This window comes from Rana temporaria (genome assembly GCF_905171775.1).
Source record: "Rana temporaria chromosome 3 unlocalized genomic scaffold, aRanTem1.1 chr3a, whole genome shotgun sequence".
Lineage (NCBI taxonomy): Eukaryota > Metazoa > Chordata > Amphibia > Anura > Ranidae > Rana > Rana temporaria.
The window spans coordinates 246,329-266,538 of NW_024404423.1; the positions used below are offsets into that span (position 1 = coordinate 246,329).

General features: G+C 50.5%; 1 protein-coding gene across 2 annotated transcripts in view; it reads right to left on the minus strand.

The window, feature by feature from the left end:
• Positions 1-6,788: 6,788 nt before the first annotated feature.
• The window catches only part of DLG4 (discs large MAGUK scaffold protein 4), a 97,517-nt gene continuing 84,095 nt past the window's right edge, over positions 6,789-20,210 (minus strand). For both annotated transcript variants that reach the window (XM_040334213.1, XM_040334212.1), the window contains exons 18-19: positions 19,088-19,179; positions 6,789-7,643 (exon numbers count right to left, since the gene is read on the minus strand). In XM_040334213.1, coding sequence (XP_040190147.1) covers positions 7,537-7,643; positions 19,088-19,179 — 199 coding nt within the window. In that variant the 3' untranslated portion in view covers positions 6,789-7,536. The remainder of the gene's footprint in view (positions 7,644-19,087; positions 19,180-20,210) is intronic.

Genomic DNA, 20,210 nt, shown 5'->3' on the forward strand with positions numbered 1-20,210 from the left:
GCCTTGTCCCTATACCCACATGTTCTTCTTATACCGGTCTTGTCCCTATGCCCACATGTTCTTATACTGACCTTGTCCCTATGCCCACATGTTCTTCTTATACCGGCCTTGTCCCTCTACCCACATGTTCTTATACCGGCCTTGTCCCTCTGCCCACATGTTCTTATACCGGCCTTGTCCCTCTGCCCACATGTTCTTATACTGGCCTTGTCCCTATGCCCACATGTTTTTCTTATACCGGCCTTGTCCCTCTGCCCACATGTTCTTCTTATACCGGCCTTGTCCCTCTGCCCACATGTTCTTATACCGGCCTTGTCCCTATGCCCACATGTTCTTCTTATACCGGCCTTGTCCTTATGCCCACATGTTCTTATACTGGCCTTGTCCCTATACCCACATGTTCTTATACTGGCATTGTCCATATGCCCACATGTTCTTCTTATACCGGTCTTGTCCCTATACCCACATGTTCTTATACTGGCATTGTCCCCATACCCACATGTTCTTATACTGGCCTTGTCCCTATACCCACATGTTCTTATACTGGCCTTGTCCCCATACCCACATGTTCTTATACTGGCCTTGTCCCTATACCCACATGTTCTTCTTATACTGGCCTTGTCCCCATACCCACATGTTCTTATACTGGCCTTGTCCCCATACCCACATGTTCTTATACTGTTTTTTTGTCCCCATACCCACATGTTCTTATACTGGCCTTGTCCCCATACCCACATGTTCTTATACTGGCCTTGTCCCTCTGCCCACATGTTCTTATACTGGCCTTGTCCCTATACCCACATGTTCTTCTTATACTGGCCTTGTCCCTATACCCACATGTTCTTATACTGGCCTTGTCCCCATACCCACATGTTCTTATACCGGCCTTGTCCCTATACCCACATGTTCTTATACTGGCCTTGTCCCTATACCCACATGTTCTTCTCATACTGGCCTTGTCCCTATACCCACATGTTCTTATACTGGCCTTGTCCCCATACCCACATGTTCTTATACTGGCCTTGTCCCTCTACCCACATGTTCTTATACTGGCCTTGTCCCCATACCCACATGTTCTTATACTGGCCTTGTCCCCATACCCACATGTTCTTATACTGGCCTTGTCCCCATACCCACATGTTCTTATACTGGCCTTGTCCCTATACCCACATGTTCTTATACTGGCCTTGTCCCTATACCCACATGTTCTTATACTGGCCTTGTCCCTATACCCACATGTTCTTATACTGGCCTTGTCCCTATACCCACATGTTCTTATACTGGCCTTGTCCCCATACCCACATGTTCTTATATTGGCCTTGTCCCCATGCCCACATGTTCTTATACTGGCCTTGTCCCTATGCCCACATGTTCTTATACTGGCCTTGTCCCTATGCCCACATGTTCTTATACCGGCCTTGTCCCTCTACCCACATGTTCTTATACTGGCCTTGTCCCCATGCCCACATGTTCTTATACCAACCTTGTCCCTATGCCCACATGTTCTTCTTATACCGGCCTTGTCCCTCTACCCACATGTTCTTATACCGGCCTTGTCCCTCTGCCCACATGTTCTTATACCGGCCTTGTCCCTCTGCCCACATGTTCTTATACCGGCCTTGACCAAATACCCACATGTTCTTCTTATACCGGCCTTGTCCAAATACCCACATGTTCTTCTTATACCGGCCTTGTCCAAATACCCACATGTTCTTATACTGGCCTTGTCCCTATACCCACATGTTCTTCTTATACCGGCCTTGTCCCTATACCCACATGTTCTTATACTGGCCTTGTCCCTATGCCCACATGTTCTTCTTATACTGGCCTTGTCCCCATACCCACATGTTCTTATACCGGCCTTGTCCCTATACCCACATGTTCTTATACCGGCCTTGTCCCTCTACCCACATGTTCTTATACTGGCCTTGTCCCTATGCCCACATGTTCTTATACCGGCCTTGTCCCTCTACCCACATGTTCTTATACCGGCCTTGTCCCTCTACCCACATGTTCTTATACTGGCCTTGTCCCTATGCCCACATGTTCTTATACCGGCCTTGTCCCTCTACCCACATGTTCTTATACTGGCCTTGTCCCTATGCCCACATGTTCTTATACCGGCCTTGTCCCTCTACCCACATGTTCTTATACTGGCCTTGTCCCTATGCCCACATGTTCTTATACCGGCCTTGTCCCTCTACCCACATGTTCTTATACCGGCCTTGTCCCTATACCCACATGTTCTTATACTGGCCTTGTCCCTATGCCCACATGTTCTTCTTATACCGGCCTTGTCCCTCTACCCACATGTTCTTACACTGGCCTTGTCCTTATGCCCACATGTTCTTCTTATACCGGCCTTGTCCCTATGCCCTCATGTTCTTATACTGACCTTGTCCCTATACCCACATGTTCTTATACTGGCCTTGTCCCTCTACCCACATGTTCTTATACTGGCCTTGTCCCTATACCCACATGTTCTTCTTATACCGGCCTTGTCCCTATGCCCACATGTTCTTATACTGACCTTGTCCCCATACCCACATGTTCTTATACTGGCCTTGTCCCCATACCCACATGTTCTTATACTGGCCTTGTCCCCATACCCACATGTTCTTATATTGGCCTTGTCCCTATACCCACATGTTCTTATACTGGCCTTGTCCCTATACCCACATGTTCTTATACTGGCCTTGTCCCCATACCCACATGTTATTATATTGGCCTTGTCCCCATGCCCACATGTTCTTATACTGGCCTTGTCCCTATGCCCACATGTTCTTATACTGGCCTTGTCCCTATGCCCACATGTTCTTCTTATACCGGCCTTGTCCCTCTACCCACATGTTCTTATACCGGCCTTGTCCCTCTGCCCACATGTTCTTATACTGGCCTTGTCCCTCTACCCACATGTTCTTATACTGGCCTTGTCCCTATATCCACATGTTCTTATACTGGCCTTGTCCCTCTACCCACATGTTTTTATATTGGCCTTGTCCCTATACCCACATGTTCTTATACTGGCCTTGTCCCTATACCCACATGTTCTTATACTGGCCTTGTTCCTATACCCACATGTTCTTATACTGGCCTTGTCCCCATACCAACATGTTCTTATATTGGCCTTGTCCCCATGCCCACATGTTCTTATACTGGCCTTGTCCCTATGCCCACATGTTCTTATACTGGCCTTGTCCCTATACCCACATGTTCTTATACTGGCCTTGTCCCTATACCCACATGTTCTTATACTGGCCTTGTCCCTATGCCCACATGTTCTTCTTATACTGGCCTTGTCCCCATACCCACATGTTCTTATACTGGCCTTGTCCCTATGCCCACATGTTCTTATACCGGCCTTGTCCCTATACCCACATGTTCTTATACCGGCCTTGTCCCCATACCCACATGTTCTTATGCTGGCCTTGTCCCTTTGCCCACATGTTCGTCTTATACTGGCCTTGTCCCTATGCCCACATGTTCTTATACTGGCCTTGTCCTTATGCCCACATGTTCTTCTTATACTGGCCTTGTCCCTCTACCCACATATTCTTATACCAGCCTTGTTCCTCTACCCACATATTCTTCTTATACCAGCCTTGTCCCTCTACCCACATGTTCTTATACCGGCCTTGTCCGTCTACCCACATGTTCTTATACCGGCCTTGTCCCCATACCCACATGTTCTTATACTGGCCTTGTCCCCATACCCACATGTTCATATACTGGCCTTGTCCCTATACGCACATGTTCTTATACTGGCCTTGTCCCCATACCCACATGTTCTTATACTGGCCTTGTCCCTATGCCCACATGTTCTTATACTGGCCTTGTCCCTATACCCACATGTTCTTATACTGGCCTTGTCCCCATACCCACATGTTCTTATACTGGCCTTGTTCCCATACCCACATGTTCATATACTGGCCTTGTCCCTATACCCACATGTTCTTATACTGGCCTTGTCCCTATACCCACATGTTCTTCTTATACTGGCCTTGTCCCCATACCCACATGTTCTTATACTGGCCTTGTCCCCATACCCACATGTTCTTATACTGACCTTGTCCCTCTACCCACATGTTCTTCTTATACCGGGCTTGTCCCCATACCCACATGTTCTTATACTGACCTTGTCCCTCTACCCACATGTTCTTCTTATACCGGGCTTGTCCCCATACCCACATGTTCTTCTTATACTGGCCTTGTACCGGCCTTGTCCCCATACCCACATGTTCTTCTTATACTGGCCTTGTCCCCATACCCACATGTTCTTCTTATACCGGCCTTGTCCCTATACCCACATGTTCTTATACTGGCCTTGTCCCCATACCCACATGTTCTTATACTGGCCTTGTCCCTATACCCACATGTTCTTCTTATACTGGCCTTGTCCCTCTACCCACATGTTCTTCTTATACCAACCCCGAGGATCCTTTCTCTATAAGGTGGTTTTGGGCCCCGAGGCTCTTTTCTCTATAAGGTGGTTTTGGGCCCCGAGGCTCTTTTCTCTATAAGGTGGTTTTGGGCCCCCGAGGCTCCTTTCTCTATAAGGTGGTTTTGGGCCCCGAGGCTCCTTTCTCTATAAGGTGGTTTTGGGCCCCGAGGATCCATTCTCTATAAGGTGGTTTTGGGCCCCAAGGATCCTTTCTCTATAAGGTGGTTTTGGGCCCCGAGAATCCTTTCTCTATAAGGTGGTTTTGGGCCCCGAGGCTCCTTTCTCTATAAGGTGGTTTTGGGCCCCGAGGATCCTTTCTCTATAAGGTGGTTTTGGGCCCAGAGGATCCTTTCTCTATAAGGTGGTTTTGGGCCCCGAGGCTCTTTTCTCTATAAGGTGGTTTTGGGCCCCGAGGCTCTTTTCTCTATAAGGTGGTTTTGGGCCCCGAGGCTCTTTTCTCTATAAGGTGGTTTTGGGCCCTGAGGATCCTTTCTCTATAAGGTGGTTTTGGGCCCCGAGGCTCTTTTCTCTATAAGGTGGTTTCTTCTTTTCACTTAATCAGGACGTCTTCCTGCCTTCTCTTTGTTCTGCACCACAAAGAGGTCTCTCTACATTAGGGTAGGTGTAGTGCAAACTTATATCTCGAACACCATTGTGTCCATCTGAACTTCGGATTCTGTGTTTGTCCTGCATCTCCTTCCACCATCTCTAGGTAGATTAGATTATGGGGTACTAGAAAAGGATTTTACAGGAAAGTCAAACATCCTTGTAGCAAACAGAAGAAATAAAACAACTTTTAAGATGGGTCCTACATAAAATGAAACAAAAAAGATCTACATACAGTATATTACAGGTCATTGGGTCACTCCACATACGGAAAGGCTTCTTCATAGTAAAAGCTGTGAAGGTTTGGAAGACTCTCTCAGGAGTTAGTTCTGGTCAGTTGAAGGTTTTGTGTTATTGGTTGAATTCGATGGACTTTTGTCGTTTTTCTGCCCACGTTGTCTTCAGACATACAGAATATCATTTATTAGACTTGCATCAGTTTAATATCTGCAAATATTCTGTATCTATAATGTTCCCTTTTAATCTTTACACATAAAGTAAGTCTCCAGGCGTTCTGCCATTTGCTTTTTCTCTTTTGTGGTTGCTCGGAGCTCCATGGTATATTTATTCATTATATTAAATACTTTGGTGTATGTCCGACACAACTCCATCCATTCTCCTCCACTGGCGTGTATGCCCACCTACCGGGGTTGTTTCCTGCAGGATGCAGAGTGCTGAACATGGGAGGTGAGATGGAAAAAATAGGATTTTTCTGCTGTTTTATATCAATATTGAATCAGGTCGTATCGGTGTAGAGGGGGCTGAAGGTCATATCAGTGGAGACGGGGGGGCTGAAGGTCGTATCGGTGGAGAGGGGGGTTGAAGGTCGTATCGGTGGAGAGGGGGGCTGAAGGTCATATCGGTGGAGAGGGGGGCTGAAGGTCATATCGGTGTAGAGGGGGCTAAAGGTCATATCAGTGGAGACGGGGGGGGCTGAAGGTCGTATCGGTGGAGAGGGGGGTTGAAGGTCGTATCGGTGGAGAGGGAGGCTGAAGGTCATATCGGTGGAGAGGGGGCTGAAGGTCATATCAGTGGAGAGGGGGCTGAAGGTCGTATCAGTGGAGAGGGGGCTGAAGGTCATATCGGTGGAAAGGGGGGCTGGATGGCATATGGGTGGAGAGGGGGGCTGAAGGCCATATCGGTGGAGTGGGGGGCTGAAGGTCATATCAGTGGAGAGGGGGCTGAAGGTCATATCGGTGGAGGGGGGCTGGATGGCATATGGGTGGAGAGGGGGGCTGAAGGTCATATCAGTGGAGAGGGGGCTGAAGGTCATATCAGTGGAGAGGGGGCTGAAGGTCATATCAGTGGAGAGGGGGCTGAAGGTCATATCAGTGGAGAGGGGGCTGAAGGTCATATCAGTGGAGAGGGGGCTGAAGGTCATATCAGTGGAGAGGGGGCTGAAGGTCATCGGTGGAGAGGGGGCTGAAGGTCATTGGGGGAGAGGGGGCTGAAGGTCATATCGGTGGAGAGGGGGCTGAAGGTCATATCGGTGGAGAGGGGGGCTGAAGGTCATCGGTGGAGAGGGGGGCTAAGGGTCACCGGGGGCTTAAGGTCATATCAGTGGAGAGGGGGCTGAAGGTCATTGGGGAGAGGGGGCTGAAGGTCATATCAGTGGAGAGGGGGCTGAAGGTCATATCAGTGTAGGGGAGGCCGTTTGGTTGAGTTTTTTTGGGGACATAATATGGTATCTACAACAGAATTTTCTAACATGGACGGCACCACACTACACAGAGACAGCAAATAAATATATAACATTTTATTTATCCACATAAAATAGTTTTATCTTTATTACTGTACTGTATGTAACCCTCCGCCTGCCTGAGCCCCGCAGAGCTCCGCCCTTTCATCCCGCGTTCTGACGAGAGTGCCAGCAGTGCTTTCTGGTCAGTCTCTCTCCTGTCCGGGCCCCGAAGAGCATTGAACATCCCTCCATGGCTTTGTTTTAGAGCTAAGGAGACATCCATGAATCTATTGCCCCTTACAAGGGGAGTCATAGTTCATATTGCCCCAAACTGTAAGGGCATGTGCGTGGGGATGGGGGGAATTTTTTTTCCAGAGTCCCCCCTTCCAGTATAAGACGCATGCACAAGATTAACGCAGACAGCGAGATAAAAAAACCAGGACTAAAAGTCTCTTTATACAACAGGCTCCACCCACTCTATTAGGTGGGACTGCAGGATCCAAACCAACTGCACTCAGCAGGGGCTGGACCACAAGGAAACCACTCCCACGAGGAGCCATGAAAACCAGAGGAGTGCCGGATTGTGGTCTATATGAGTTTTGTGCATGTATAAAATACACACGTAAAAACATATAAACACAAACTTAATGGCCTCCTGATATGTAAGAGGATATGACATAAGGCCCTCCAGGGAGGGGAGGCCATCAGAAGCCAGGAAGTGCCTTATTGCCTCCACATTTACAAAGCTCCAGGAGAGAGCAGTCTCCAGTCATGGACATCATGCTGAGGGTGAAGGAAGAAGTTGGTTTTAAAGTCTTTCACGAGAAGGAACCCAGATGTAGGGTCCTGACAGATCCTCGATGATCCCTTTTATTTTATGGTAGACCTCTTCAAAGCTGTCTCCCTCGACCACCGCTGAAGGGAAGAAGGAAAGGACACCCAAGGAGCAGAGAGGACACCCGAGGAGGAGCAGAGAGGACACCCGAGGAGCAGAGAGGACATCCGAATAGCAGGGAGGACATCCGAGGAGGAGCAGAGAGGACATCCGAATAGCAGGGAGGACATCCGAGGAGCAGAGAGGACATCCGAATAGCAGGGAGGACATCCGAGGAGCAGAGAGGACATCCGAATAGCAGGGAGGACATCCGAATAGCAGGGAGGACACCCGAGGAGCAGAGAGGAAATCCGAGGAGCAGGAAGGACATCCGAGGAGCAGAGAGGAAATCCGAGGAGCAGAGAGGACACCCAAGGAGCAGAGAGGACATCCGAAGAGCAGGGAGGACATCCGAGTAGCAGGGAGGACATCCGAATAGCAGGGAGGTCATCCGAGGAGCAGAGAGGACACCCGAGGAGCAGAGAGGACATCCGAATAGCAGGGAGGACATCCGAGGAGCAGGGAGGACATTCGAGGAGCAGAGAGGACATCCGAATAGCAGGGAGGACATCCGAATAGCAGGGAGGACATCCGAATAGCAGGGAGGACATCCGAATAGCAGGGAGGACATCCGAGGACCAGGGAGGACATCCGAGGAGCAGAGAGGAAAAGAAGAAAGAGAAAAGATGATCAGCAGTCAGTTTAATCTCATTACATTTAAAGCATTTTCTGGTGGCCACACATAAGCTTGAATTTTATTGGCCTAGGATTAGTAGAAATTTTTTGTGAACTAAAGTTCTTTATAAAGACTTGTGGGGGGGGGGTGTCTTTAGCAATGTCCACAGTAGGCCCAGGAGAGAGAAGACAATGATATGCAATTACTTTGTATATAAAGGAGTAAGATATATATATATGAGGCCTTCCTGAAACATCTTTATTACCTGGTGATCCTGCCAGAAATTCTGTTATCTGTCAACTTACTTTAACAACCCAAGAAGTCCAGAAAGAATAGCAGTTAGAGGGTTAAGACAAATCATTTAACTTTGACAATGGTCAGCTAGTTATACAAAAGGGAAGAAATGAATGGGACCTTATATGGGGGGGGGGGCGGGGGGTCCGTGGAAAACAATGTTTATTTCTTAGTAATAATTACATTAGAAAAATCCATTCAAAGGTTTGTGTTCATATTGACAACAAACATTGTATGTAAAACTGACAATAAAATAATTATATGGCCGCTATTATTTTTTATATTTGTGTTTTTTTCACAGATATTTAATGCTTTTGCCCCTGAAGAGTGGAATAAATGCACGAAACGCGTAGATCTCATCTTCATTGGATGGTTCAGACAGTTTTATATATACAGATTCTGTCTGTGAGGTGGTCGTGTCGTCCAGGATGGTTTTCATAGATTTATTAAGTGGTCTTCATAGCAAGATCACTTATTGTTATCTCACATATATATTATTATTCTTATAGCCAAATTTGCCCCCCTAACTCCTCCCACAGTTTTTACACTACATAGACGAGTAATATATCGAATCGTGCGGATTGTTCCCGATCGGTGGGCTATTACTTTGTGGAACGTTTCGCCGAATCGTTCGCAAAATATCGTCATTTTTGCGGCGAAATTTTTCCATAGGAATGAATGGGAAAAGCTAGAGTGTGAAATGTCAAAAACTGAAAAATCAGCACATGATTTGTAAACTGCGACCACTCCCTCATTTTCAAGCCGACCTACACAAATCTTATATCAAAACGTTCAGCTATCCCTGCTGCCACCACACCTGTTCACGGCTAAGTGATTGATCAAACCGTTTTCACAATATGGTAATTTGTTTGCAACCTACGCCATCCATTATTTCAATGGAAGTCAATGGAGGTCAGGGTTAAGAAAAAACTAAAATCTGCTGGGGAATTTGTAAACTACGACTGTGCCTTCAATTTTATTATTTCAGAGACATACTATACATCAAAATGTAGGTCTGGGTCTTGTGATTCGTAAAATATAAAGATATTCGCTGTACAATTTATAGTTTTTAAAATACAACCATTTGAAGGACAAGTACCAGGCAAGAATCTGAGTCTCTGCTTAGAGTATGTTTGCTTATGTTTACATTGGTTTCCTAGGAGACGCTGAGGTAATTAAAACTCCTCACAGCTGTAAGGGGATTATATAGCTCCTCCCACACAGTTGTGAGGGCTTTCTATAGCTCCTCCCACACAGTTGTGAGGGCTTTCTATAGCTCCTCCCATACAGCTGTGAGGTGTTTTCTGTGGGGTGTTTTCTGTGAGGTAAATATCTTCATTTGAAGGACAAGTATTCAAAAACATTCCTCAATTTCTGCTGTGTTTACAGAGAGGCTGCAAACCAAACAATTGGTTTCCTAGGAGATGCTGAGGAGTTTAATAACTCCTCCCAAACAGCTGTGAGGTGAGTTGGCTCCTCCCACACAAGGCTGAGGGAACTTTCCTCTGCTTAGCTGCTTGCATATGTTTACATTGGTTTCCTAGGAGACGCTGAGGTAAAAACCTTCATACACACATCTGTGGGGGCTTTCTATAGCTCCTCCCACACACTGTGAGGTGATATGGCTCAGTTTTTTTGGCTCTGCGTAACTTCTGCATGCTCTGCATATAGCAACCATACATAGAAACCAGACCATAGCAACCAGTCCATAGAAACCAGACCATAGCAACCAGACCATAGCAACCAGTCCATAGCAACCAGTCCATAACAACCAGTCCATAGCAACCAGTCCATAGCAACCAGACCATAGCAACCAGACCATAGCAACCAGACCATAGCAACCAGACCATAGCAACCAGTCCATAGCAACCACTCCAAAGCAACAAGTCCATAGCAACCACTCCATAGCAACCGTCCCTAGCAACCAGTCCATAGCAACCCTCCATAGCAACCACTCAATAGCAACCGTCTATAGCAACCAGTCCATAGCAACCAGTCCATAGCAACCAATCCAGAGCAACCGTCCATAGCAACCAGTCCAAAGCAACCAGTCCATAGCAACCAGTCCATAGCAACCAGTCCATAGCAACCATCCATAGCAACCAGTCCATAGCAACCACTCCATAGCAACCACTCCATAGCAACCACTCCATAGCAACCCTCCATAGCAACACTCCATAGCAACCACTCCATAGCAACCAGTCCATAGCAACCGTCCATAGCAACCCGTCCATAGCCATCAGTCCATAGAAACCAGTCCATAGCAACCATCCATAGCAACCGGTCCATAGCAACCGGTCCATAGCAACCACTCCATAGCAACCATTCCATAGCAACCATTCCATAGCAACCCTCCATAGCAACCACTCCATAGCAACCACTCCATAGCAACCAGTTCATAGCAACCAGTTCATAGCAACCAGTCCATAGCAACCACTACATAGCAACCAGTCCATAGCCATCAGTCCATAGAAACCAGTCCATAGTAACCAGTCCATAGCAACCGTCCATAGCAACCAGTCCATAGCAATCCGTCCGTAGCAACCACTCCATAGCAACCACTCCATAGCAACCACTCCATAGCAACCCTCCATAGCATCCAGTCCAAAGCAACCAGTCCATAGCAACCGTCCATAGCAACCCGTCCATAGCAACCAGTCCATAGCCATCAGTACATAGCAACCCTCCATAGCAACCAGTCCATAGAAACCCTCCATAGCACCCAGTCCATAGCAACTGTCCATAGCAACCACTCCATAGCAACCACTCCATAGCAACCCTCCATAGCATCCAGTCCATAGCAACCAGTCCATAGCAACCGTCCAGAGCAACCGTCCAGAGCAACCAGTCCATAGCAACCCGTCCATAGCCATCAGTCCATAGCAACCCTCCATAGCAACCAGTCCATAGCACCCAGTCCATAGCAACCATCCATAGCAACCACTCCATAGCAATCCGTCCATAGCAACCCTCCATAGCAACCAGTTTTTGATGGGGCAAATAGGATGGTGCAGTTTTGATGGGGTAGTTTTTGATGGAGCAGTTTTTGATGGGGCAATGGATCGAACTGGATTGACACATTGAGTCCATAGCAACCAGTCCATAGCAACCAGTCCATAGCAACCAGACCATAGCAACCAGACCATAGCAACCAGACCATAGCAACCAGTCCATAGCAACCAGTCCATAGCAACCACTCCAAAGCAACCACTCCAAAGCAACCAGTCCATAGCAACCACTCCAAAGCAACCAGTCCATAGCAACCAGTCCATAGCAACCGTCCATAGCCATCAGTCCATAGCAACCCTCCATAGCAACCAGTCCATAGCAACCACTCCATAGCAACCAGTCCATAGCAACCACTCCATAGCAACCACTCCATAGCAACCGTCCCTAGCAACCAGTCCATAGCAACCCTCCATAGCAACCACTCAATAGCAACCACTCAATAGCAACCAGTCCATAGCAACCGTCCATAGCAACCAGTCCATAGCAACCACTCCATAGCAACACTCCATAGCAACCACTCCATAGCAACCAGTCCATAGCAACCCGTCCATAGAAACCAGTCCATAGCAACCCTCCATAGCAACCCATCCATAGCAACCGGTCCATAGCAACCGGTCCATAGCAACCACTCCATAGCAACCACTCCATAGCAACCATTCCATAGCAACCATTCCATAGCAACCACTCCATAGCAACCACTCCATAGCAACCAGTTCATAGCAACCAGTTCATAGCAACCAGTCCATAGCAACCACTACATAGCAACCAGTCCATAGCCATCAGTCCATAGAAACCAGTCCATAGTAACCAGTCCATAGCAACCGTCCATAGCAACCAGTCCATAGCAATCCGTCCGTAGCAACCACTCCATAGCAACCACTCCATAGCAACCACTCCATAGCAACCCTCCATAGCATCCAGTCCATAGCAACCGTCCATAGCAACCCGTCCATAGCAACCAGTCCATAGCCATCAGTCCATAGCAACCCTCCATAGCAACCAGTCCATAGAAACCCTCCATAGCACCCAGTCCATAGCAACCACTCCATAGCAACCACTCCATAGCAACCCTCCATAGCATCCAGTCCATAGCAACCAGTCCATAGCAACCGTCCAGAGCAACCGTCCATAGCAACCAGTCCATAGCAACCCGTCCATAGCCATCAGTCCATAGCAACCCTCCATAGCAACCAGTCCATAGCACCCAGTCCATAGCAACCATCCATAGCAACCATCCATAGCAACCACTCCATAGCAATCCGTCCATAACAACCAGTCCATAGCAACCCTCCATAGCAACCAGTTTTTGATGGGGCAAATAGGATGGTGCAGTTTTGATGGGGTAGTTTTTGATGGAGCAGTTTTTGATGGGGCAATGGATCGAACTGGATTGACACACTGTTGGATCACATTTACATCTCCAGGGGCACCGTCTCCAGTCAGGAGTATTGGTGGAGGCAAGACCACGCAGCACAATTTCCCCAGAAATTGTATCTTTTCTAGTTATACGATGTATTATCTCCATGTAGAGATTTATTATAAGATGTATTATCTCCATGTAGAGATGTATTATACAATGTATTATCTCCATGTAGAGATGTATTATACAATGTATTATCTCCATGTAGAGATTTATTATACAATGTATTATCTCCATGTAGAGAGTTATTATACAATGTATTATTATCTCCATGTAGAGATTTATTATACAATGTATTATTATCTCCATGTAGAGAGTTATTATACAATGTATTATCTCCATGTAGAGATTTATTATACGATGTATTATCTCCATGTAGAGATTTATTATACAATGTATTATTATCTCCATGTAGAGAGTTATTATACAATGTATTATTATCTCCATGTAGAGAGTTATTATACAATGTATTATTATCTCCATGTAGAGATGTATTATACAATGTATTATTATCTCCATGTAGAGATTTATTATACAATGTATTATCTCCATGTAGAGATGTATTATACAATGTATTATCTCCATGTAGAGATTTATTATACAATGTATTATTATCTCCATGTAGAGATTTATTATACAATGTATTATCTCCATGTAGAGATGTATTATACAATGTATTATCTCCATGTAGAGATGTATTATACAATGTATTATCTCCATGTAGAGATTTATTATACAATGTTTGTTACTTGTTGTCAATATGAATACAAAACTTATGAATGGATTTTTCTAACGTAATTATTACTAAGCAATAAACATTGTGTGTTTTTTTACCCCCCTCATATAAAGTCCCATTCGTTTCTACTGAATCAGGGATGGAGAGTTCTTCACATACGTTACATATAAAGCCCCCCCTCCCCCCACCAATCATTACTGTAACTGTTAGTCCATCTAAATTCTCATCCTCTCCTCAGGATGACCATGCTGCTCTCCAAGGCTGGCTACATTTCTCCTCCACATATACAGTGGATGAGTGAGCGTAGCCACCCTCAGGCAGGAAGTGTATTACTGGCTCAACTAACAGTAACTTACAAAGCCATCCAGAACCTGCCCCCATCTACATCACTAGCCTGGTCATGTCCAGGACTTCTTCCGAGCCTCTCCCATCCTATGGAACTCCCCAATACAATCTGTCCGACTATCTCCTACTTTGTCTACTTTCAAACGATCCTGGAAAACTCATCTCTTCGAGAAGCCTCTCTGGCCCCCACCTAACAACTCTACATTTATTTTCTCCACCAGCCCATCCCCCACAGTTATTACCTCTTGTGTCTCTTGACCCTCCCTCTTAGATTGTAAGCTCCAAGGACCTCTGATTCCTCCTGTATTAAGGTGTATTGTATTTGTACTGTCTGCCCTCATGTTGTAAATCGCTGTGTAAACTGACGGCACTATATATATCCTGTATAATAATAATACTGGCAGGATCACCAAGTAAAAAGAAAAGAAAACAAATGCAGCCAAAGCATCCAAGGACTAGTAAGCTGCGATATATTACATTTTTGTATTTAGAAATCCTTAAACTTGCCTTACTGAACACTCCATCTCCGATGCCAAGAATAGTGTGTGTCTCTGCCCCTCCCACAATGGGGAGATTTCCTGAAGTATGAGTATGCATTGAGTGACGCCGTAATACCTGGGTATGGAGTGGGTGGCGCCGGGTGTGAGTGGCGAGGGTTTTGTGCTAGGCGTGTGGCGAGGGTGCCGTGCTGAGTGTGAGCGGCGGGGGCGCCGTGCTGGGTGTGAGTGGCGAGGGCGCCGTGCTGGGTGTGAGTGGCGAGGGCGCCGTGCTGGGTTTGAGTGGCGGGGGGCACCGTGCTGGGTGTAAGTGTTGAGGGCGCCATGCTGGGTGTAAGTGGCGAGGGCGCCGTGCTGGGTGTGAGTGTAAGTGGCGAGGGCGCCGTGCTGAGTGTCAGCAGCGGGGGCGTTGTGCTGGGTTTGAGCGGTGGGAGCGCCGTGCTGGGTGTGAGCGGCGGGGGCGCCGTGCTGGGTGTGAGCGGCGGGGGCGCCGTGCTGGATGTGAGCGGCGGGGGCGCCGTGCTGGATGTGAGCGGCGGGGCGCCGTGCTGGGTGTGAGTGTAAATGGCGTCGTGCTGGGTGTGAGCGGCGGGGGCGCCGTGCTGGGTGTGAGCGGCGGGGGCGCTGTGCTGGGTGTGAGTGTAAGTGGCGTCGCGCTGGGTGTGAGCGGCGGGGGCGCCATGCTGGGTGTGAGCGGCGGGGGTGCCTTGCTGGGTGTGAGTGTACGTGGCGTCGCGCTGGGTGTGAGCGGCGGGGGAGTTGTGCTGGGTGTGAGCGGCGGGGGCGCCGTGCCGGGTGTGAGCGGCGGGGGCGCCATGCCGGGTGTGAGCGGCGGGGGCGCCGTGCTGAATGTGAGCGGCGGGGGCGTCGTGCTGGGCGTGAGCGTTGTGCTGGGTGTGAGCGGCGGGGGCGCCTTGCTGGGTGTGAGTGTAAGTGGCGTCGCGCTGGGTGTGAGCGGCGGGGGCGTTGTGCTGGGTGTGAGCGGCGGGGGCGCCGTGCTGGATGTGAGCGGCGGGGCACCGTGCTGGGTGTGAGTGTAAGTGGCGTCGCGCTGGGTGTGAGCGGCGGGGGCGTTGTGCTGGGTGTAAGCGGCGGGGGTGCCTTGCTGGGTGTGAGCGGCGGGGGCGCTGTGCTGGATGTGAGCGGCGGTGGCGCCGTGCTGGATGTGAGCAGCGGGGCGCTGTGCTGGGTGTGAGTGTAAGTGGCGTCGCGCTGGGTGTGAGCGGTGGGGGCGCCGTGCTGGGTGTGAGTGTAAGTGGCGTCGCGCTGGGTGTGAGCGGCGGGGGCGCCGTGCTGGGTGTGAGCGGCGGGGGCGCCTTGCTGGGTGTGAGTGTAAGTGGGGTCGCGCTGGGTGTGAGCGGCGGGGGCGCCGTGCTGGGTGTGAGTGTAAGTGGCGTCGCGCTGGGTGTGAGCGGCGGGGGCGCCGTGCTGGGTGTGAGCGGCGGGGGCGCCTTGCTGGGTGTGAGTGTAAGTGGGGTCGCGCTGGGTGTGAGCGGCGGGGGCGCCGTGCTGGGTGTGAGTGTAAGTGGCGTCGCGCTGGGTGTGAGCGGCGGGGGCGTTGTGCTGGGTGTGAGCGGCAGGGGCGCCGTGCTGGATGTGAGCGGCGGGGCACCGTGCTGGGTGTGAGTGTAAGTGGCGTCGCGCTGGGTGTGAGCGGCGGGGGCGTTGTGCTGGGTGTAAGCGGCGGGGGTGCCTTGCTGGGTGTGAGCGGCGGGGGCGCTGTGCTGGATGTGAGCGGCGGTGGCGCCGTGCTGGATGTGAGCGGCGGGGCGCTGTGCTGGGTGTGAGTGTAAGTGGCGTCGCGCTGGGTGTGAGCGGTGGGGGCGCCGTGCTGGGTGTGAGTGTAAGTGGCGTCGCGCTGGGTGTGAGCGGCGGGGGCGCCGTGCTGGGTGTGAGCGGCGGGGGCGCCTTGCTGGGTGTGAGTGTAAGTGGGGTCGCGCTGGGTGTGAGCGGCGGGGGCGCCGTGCTGGGTGTGAGTGTAAGTGGCGTCGCGCTGGGTGTGAGCGGCGGGGGCGCCGTGCTGGGTGTGAGCGGCGGGGGCGCCTTGCTGGGTGTGAGTGTAAGTGGGGTCGCGCTGGGTGTGAGCGGCGGGGGCGCCGTGCTGGGTGTGAGTGTAAGTGGCGTCGCGCTGGGTGTGAGCGGCGGGGGCGTTGTGCTGGGTGTAAGCGGCGGGGGTGCCTTGCTGGGTGTGAGCGGCGGGGGGCGCTGTGCTGGATGTGAGCGGCGGTGGCGCCGTGCTGGATGTGAGCGGCGGGGCGCTGTGCTGGGTGTGAGTGTAAGTGGCGTCGCGCTGGGTGTGAGCGGTGGGGGTGCCGTGCTGGGTGTGAGTGTAAGTGGTGTCGCGCTGGGTGTGAGCGGCGGGGGCGTCGCGCTGGGTGTGAGCGGCGGGGGCGCCTTGCTGGGTGTGAGTGTAAGTGGCGTCGCGCTGGGTGTGAGCGGCGGGGGCGTCGCGCTGGGTGTGAGCGGCGGGGGCGTCGCGCTGGGTGTGAGCAGTATGTTCGCCATACCTGTAGGTGTTTTCTGTCACCCACGAAGCCTGGCTGAAATACTACAGATGTTTACAATCCTATGTCCTGATTTATTACCAGGACATGGGCTACAACAAAATGGCTACTGAGCCTTCTTGGAAGACAAATTCAAAATCTTTTTAGTTGTCCCCTAGAAAGGAGACTTTGTGGCCATTTTCTTGTAGCCCAGAGATGGGAGAGAGTGCACTGGAGTGCGCTCAATTCTGCGGTGCCGGGTGGGGGTGGGGGGGCTAATGACTGTCCTGGAAATAGGCCAGGATGTAGGAATGCAGGATTCGGGGTGACAGAAGAAGTCTGGTGTGGCATTTACATTAGGAAGTATTTTTATCAAATAGTACTATATATTTTATACTACTTTGGCCCCTTCAATGCATATTACACTCCCGGGCCCCTTGTCTGCATTATAAACCCCCGGGGGCCCCTTGTCTGCATTATAAACCCCCGGGGGCCCCTTGTCTGCATTATAAACCCCCGGGGCCCCTTGTCTGCATTATAAACCCCTGGGGCCTCTTGTCTGCATTATAAACCCCTGGGGCCCCTTGTCTGCATTATAAACCTCTGGGGCCCCTTGTCTGCATTATAAACCCCCGGGGGCCCCTTGTCTGCATTATAAACCCCTGGGGCCTCTTGTCTGCATTATAAACCCCTGGGGCCCCTTGTTTGCATTATAAACCCCTGGGGCCCCTTGTCTGCATTATAAACCCCTGGGGCCCCTTGTTTGCATTATAAACCCCCGGGGCCCCTTGTCTGCATTATAAACCCCCGGGGCCCCTTGTCTGCATTATAAACCCCTGGGGTCCCTTGTTTGCATTATAAACCCCCGGGGCCCCTTGTCTGCATTATAAACCCCCGGGGCCCCTTGTCTGCATTATAAACCCCCGGGGCCCCTTGTCTGCATTATAAACCCCCGGGGCCCCTTGTTTGCATTATAAACCCCCGGGGCCCCTTGTCTGCATTATAAACCCCTGGGGCCCCTTGTTTGCATTATAAACCCCCGGGGCCCCTTGTCTGCATTATAAACCCCTGGGGCCTCTTGTTTGCATTATAAACCCCCGGGGCCCCTTGTCTGCATTATAAGCCCCCGGGGCCCCTTGTCTGCATTATAAACCCCCGGGGCCCCTTGTCTGCATTATAAACCCCCGGGGTCCCTTGTCTGCATTATAAACCCCTGGTGCCCCTTGTCTGCATTATAAACCCCCGGGGCCCCTTGTCTGCATTATAAACCCCCGGGGCCCCTTGTCTGCATTATAAACCCCTGGGGCCCCTTGTCTGCATTATAAACCCCCGGGGCCCCTTGTTTGCATTATAAACCCCCGGGGTCCCTTGTCTGCATTATAAACCCCTGGGGCCCCTTGTCTGCATTATAAGCCCTCGGGGCCCCTTGTCTGCATTATAAGCCCCCGGGGCCCCTTGTCTGCATTATAAACCCCTGGGGCCCCTTGTCTGCATTATAAGCCCCTGGGGCCCCTTGTCTGCATTATAAGCCCCCGGGGCCCCTTGTCTGCATTATAAGCCCCCGGGGCCCCTTGTCTGCATTATAAACCCCCGGGGCCCCTTGTCTGCATTATAAACCCCCGGGGCCCCTTGTCTGCATTATAAACCCCCGGGGCCCCTTGTCTGCATTATAAACCCCCGGGGCCCCTTGTCTGCATTATAAACCCCCGGGGCCCCTTGTCTGCATTATAAGCCCCCGGGGCCCCTTGTCTGCATTATAAGCCCTCGGGGCCCCTTGTCTGCATTATAAGCCCCCGGGGCCCCTTGTCTGCATTATAAACCCCCGGGGCCCCTTGTCTGCATTATAAACCCCCGGGGCCCCTTGTCTGCATTATAAACCCCCGGGGCCCCTTGTCTGCATTATAAACCCCCGGGGCCCCTTGTCTGCATTATAAACCCCCGGGGCCCCTTGTCTGCATTATAAACCCCCGGGGCCCCTTGTCTGCATTATAAACCCCCGGGGCCCCTTTACGTAGAACATCCTACCTGAGAAGCACTCTGTGAAGTCTTGTTCCAGCTTTGTGGATCTCTCGTACGTTTTCCTCGCTTGTTCCTCTGTCAGGCGTTTGTTAATTTCTCTAAAGAGATGAAAGAAAGATGAGAGAAGAGAAAAGGAAAGCAGACGGATAAAAAGAGTGAGGAAGCCGAGGAGACCAAGAGGAGGGACAGGAGAAAAGAGGGACAAAGGAGGCGAAGGAGAAGGAAAAGAGAAAAGAATGGGACAGAAGACACAGAAGAGGGGGATGTGAGATACGAGAGGCACAGAAGAGGGGGATGTGAGAGGCAGAGGAGACAGACAAGAGGGGAGACAGAGAAGAGAGAGAGACAGAGAAGAGGGGAGACAGAGAAGAGGGGAGACAGAGAAGAGGGGAGACAGAGAAGAGGGGAGACAGAGAAGAGGGAGACAGAGAAGAAGGGAGACAGAGAAGAGGGGAGACAGAGAAGAGGGAGACAGAGAAGAAGGGAGACAGAGAAGAGGGGAGACAGAGAAGAGGGAGACAGAGAAGAAGGGAGACAGAGAAGAGGGGAGACAGAGAAGAGGGAGACAGAGAAGAAGGGAGACAGAGAAGAGGGGAGACAGAGAAGAGGGAGACAGAGAAGAAGGGAGACAGAGAAGAGGGAGACAGAGAAGAGGGGAGACAGAGAAGAGGGAGACAGAGAAGAGGGAGACAGAGAAGAGGGACAGAGAAGAAGGAGACAGAGAAGAGGGACAGAGAAGAAGGAGACAGAGAAGAGGGGAGACAGAGAAGAGGGAGACAGAGAAGAAGGGAGACAGAGAAGAGGGACAGAGAAGAAGGAGACAGAGAAGAGGGGAGACAGAGAAGAAGGGAGACAGAGAAGAGGGAGACAGAGAAGAGGGGAGACAGAGAAGAGGGAGACAGAGAAGAGGGAGACAGAGAAGAAGGGAGACAGAGAAGAGGGAGACAGAGAAGAGGGGAGACAGAGAAGAAGGGAGACAGAGAAGAGGGAGACAGAGAAGAGGGGAGACAGAGAAGAGGGAGACAGAGAAGAAGGAGACAGAGAAGAGGGACAGAGAAGAAGGAGACAGAGAAGAGGGGAGACAGAGAAGAGGGAGACAGAGAAGAAGGGAGACAGAGAAGAGGGACAG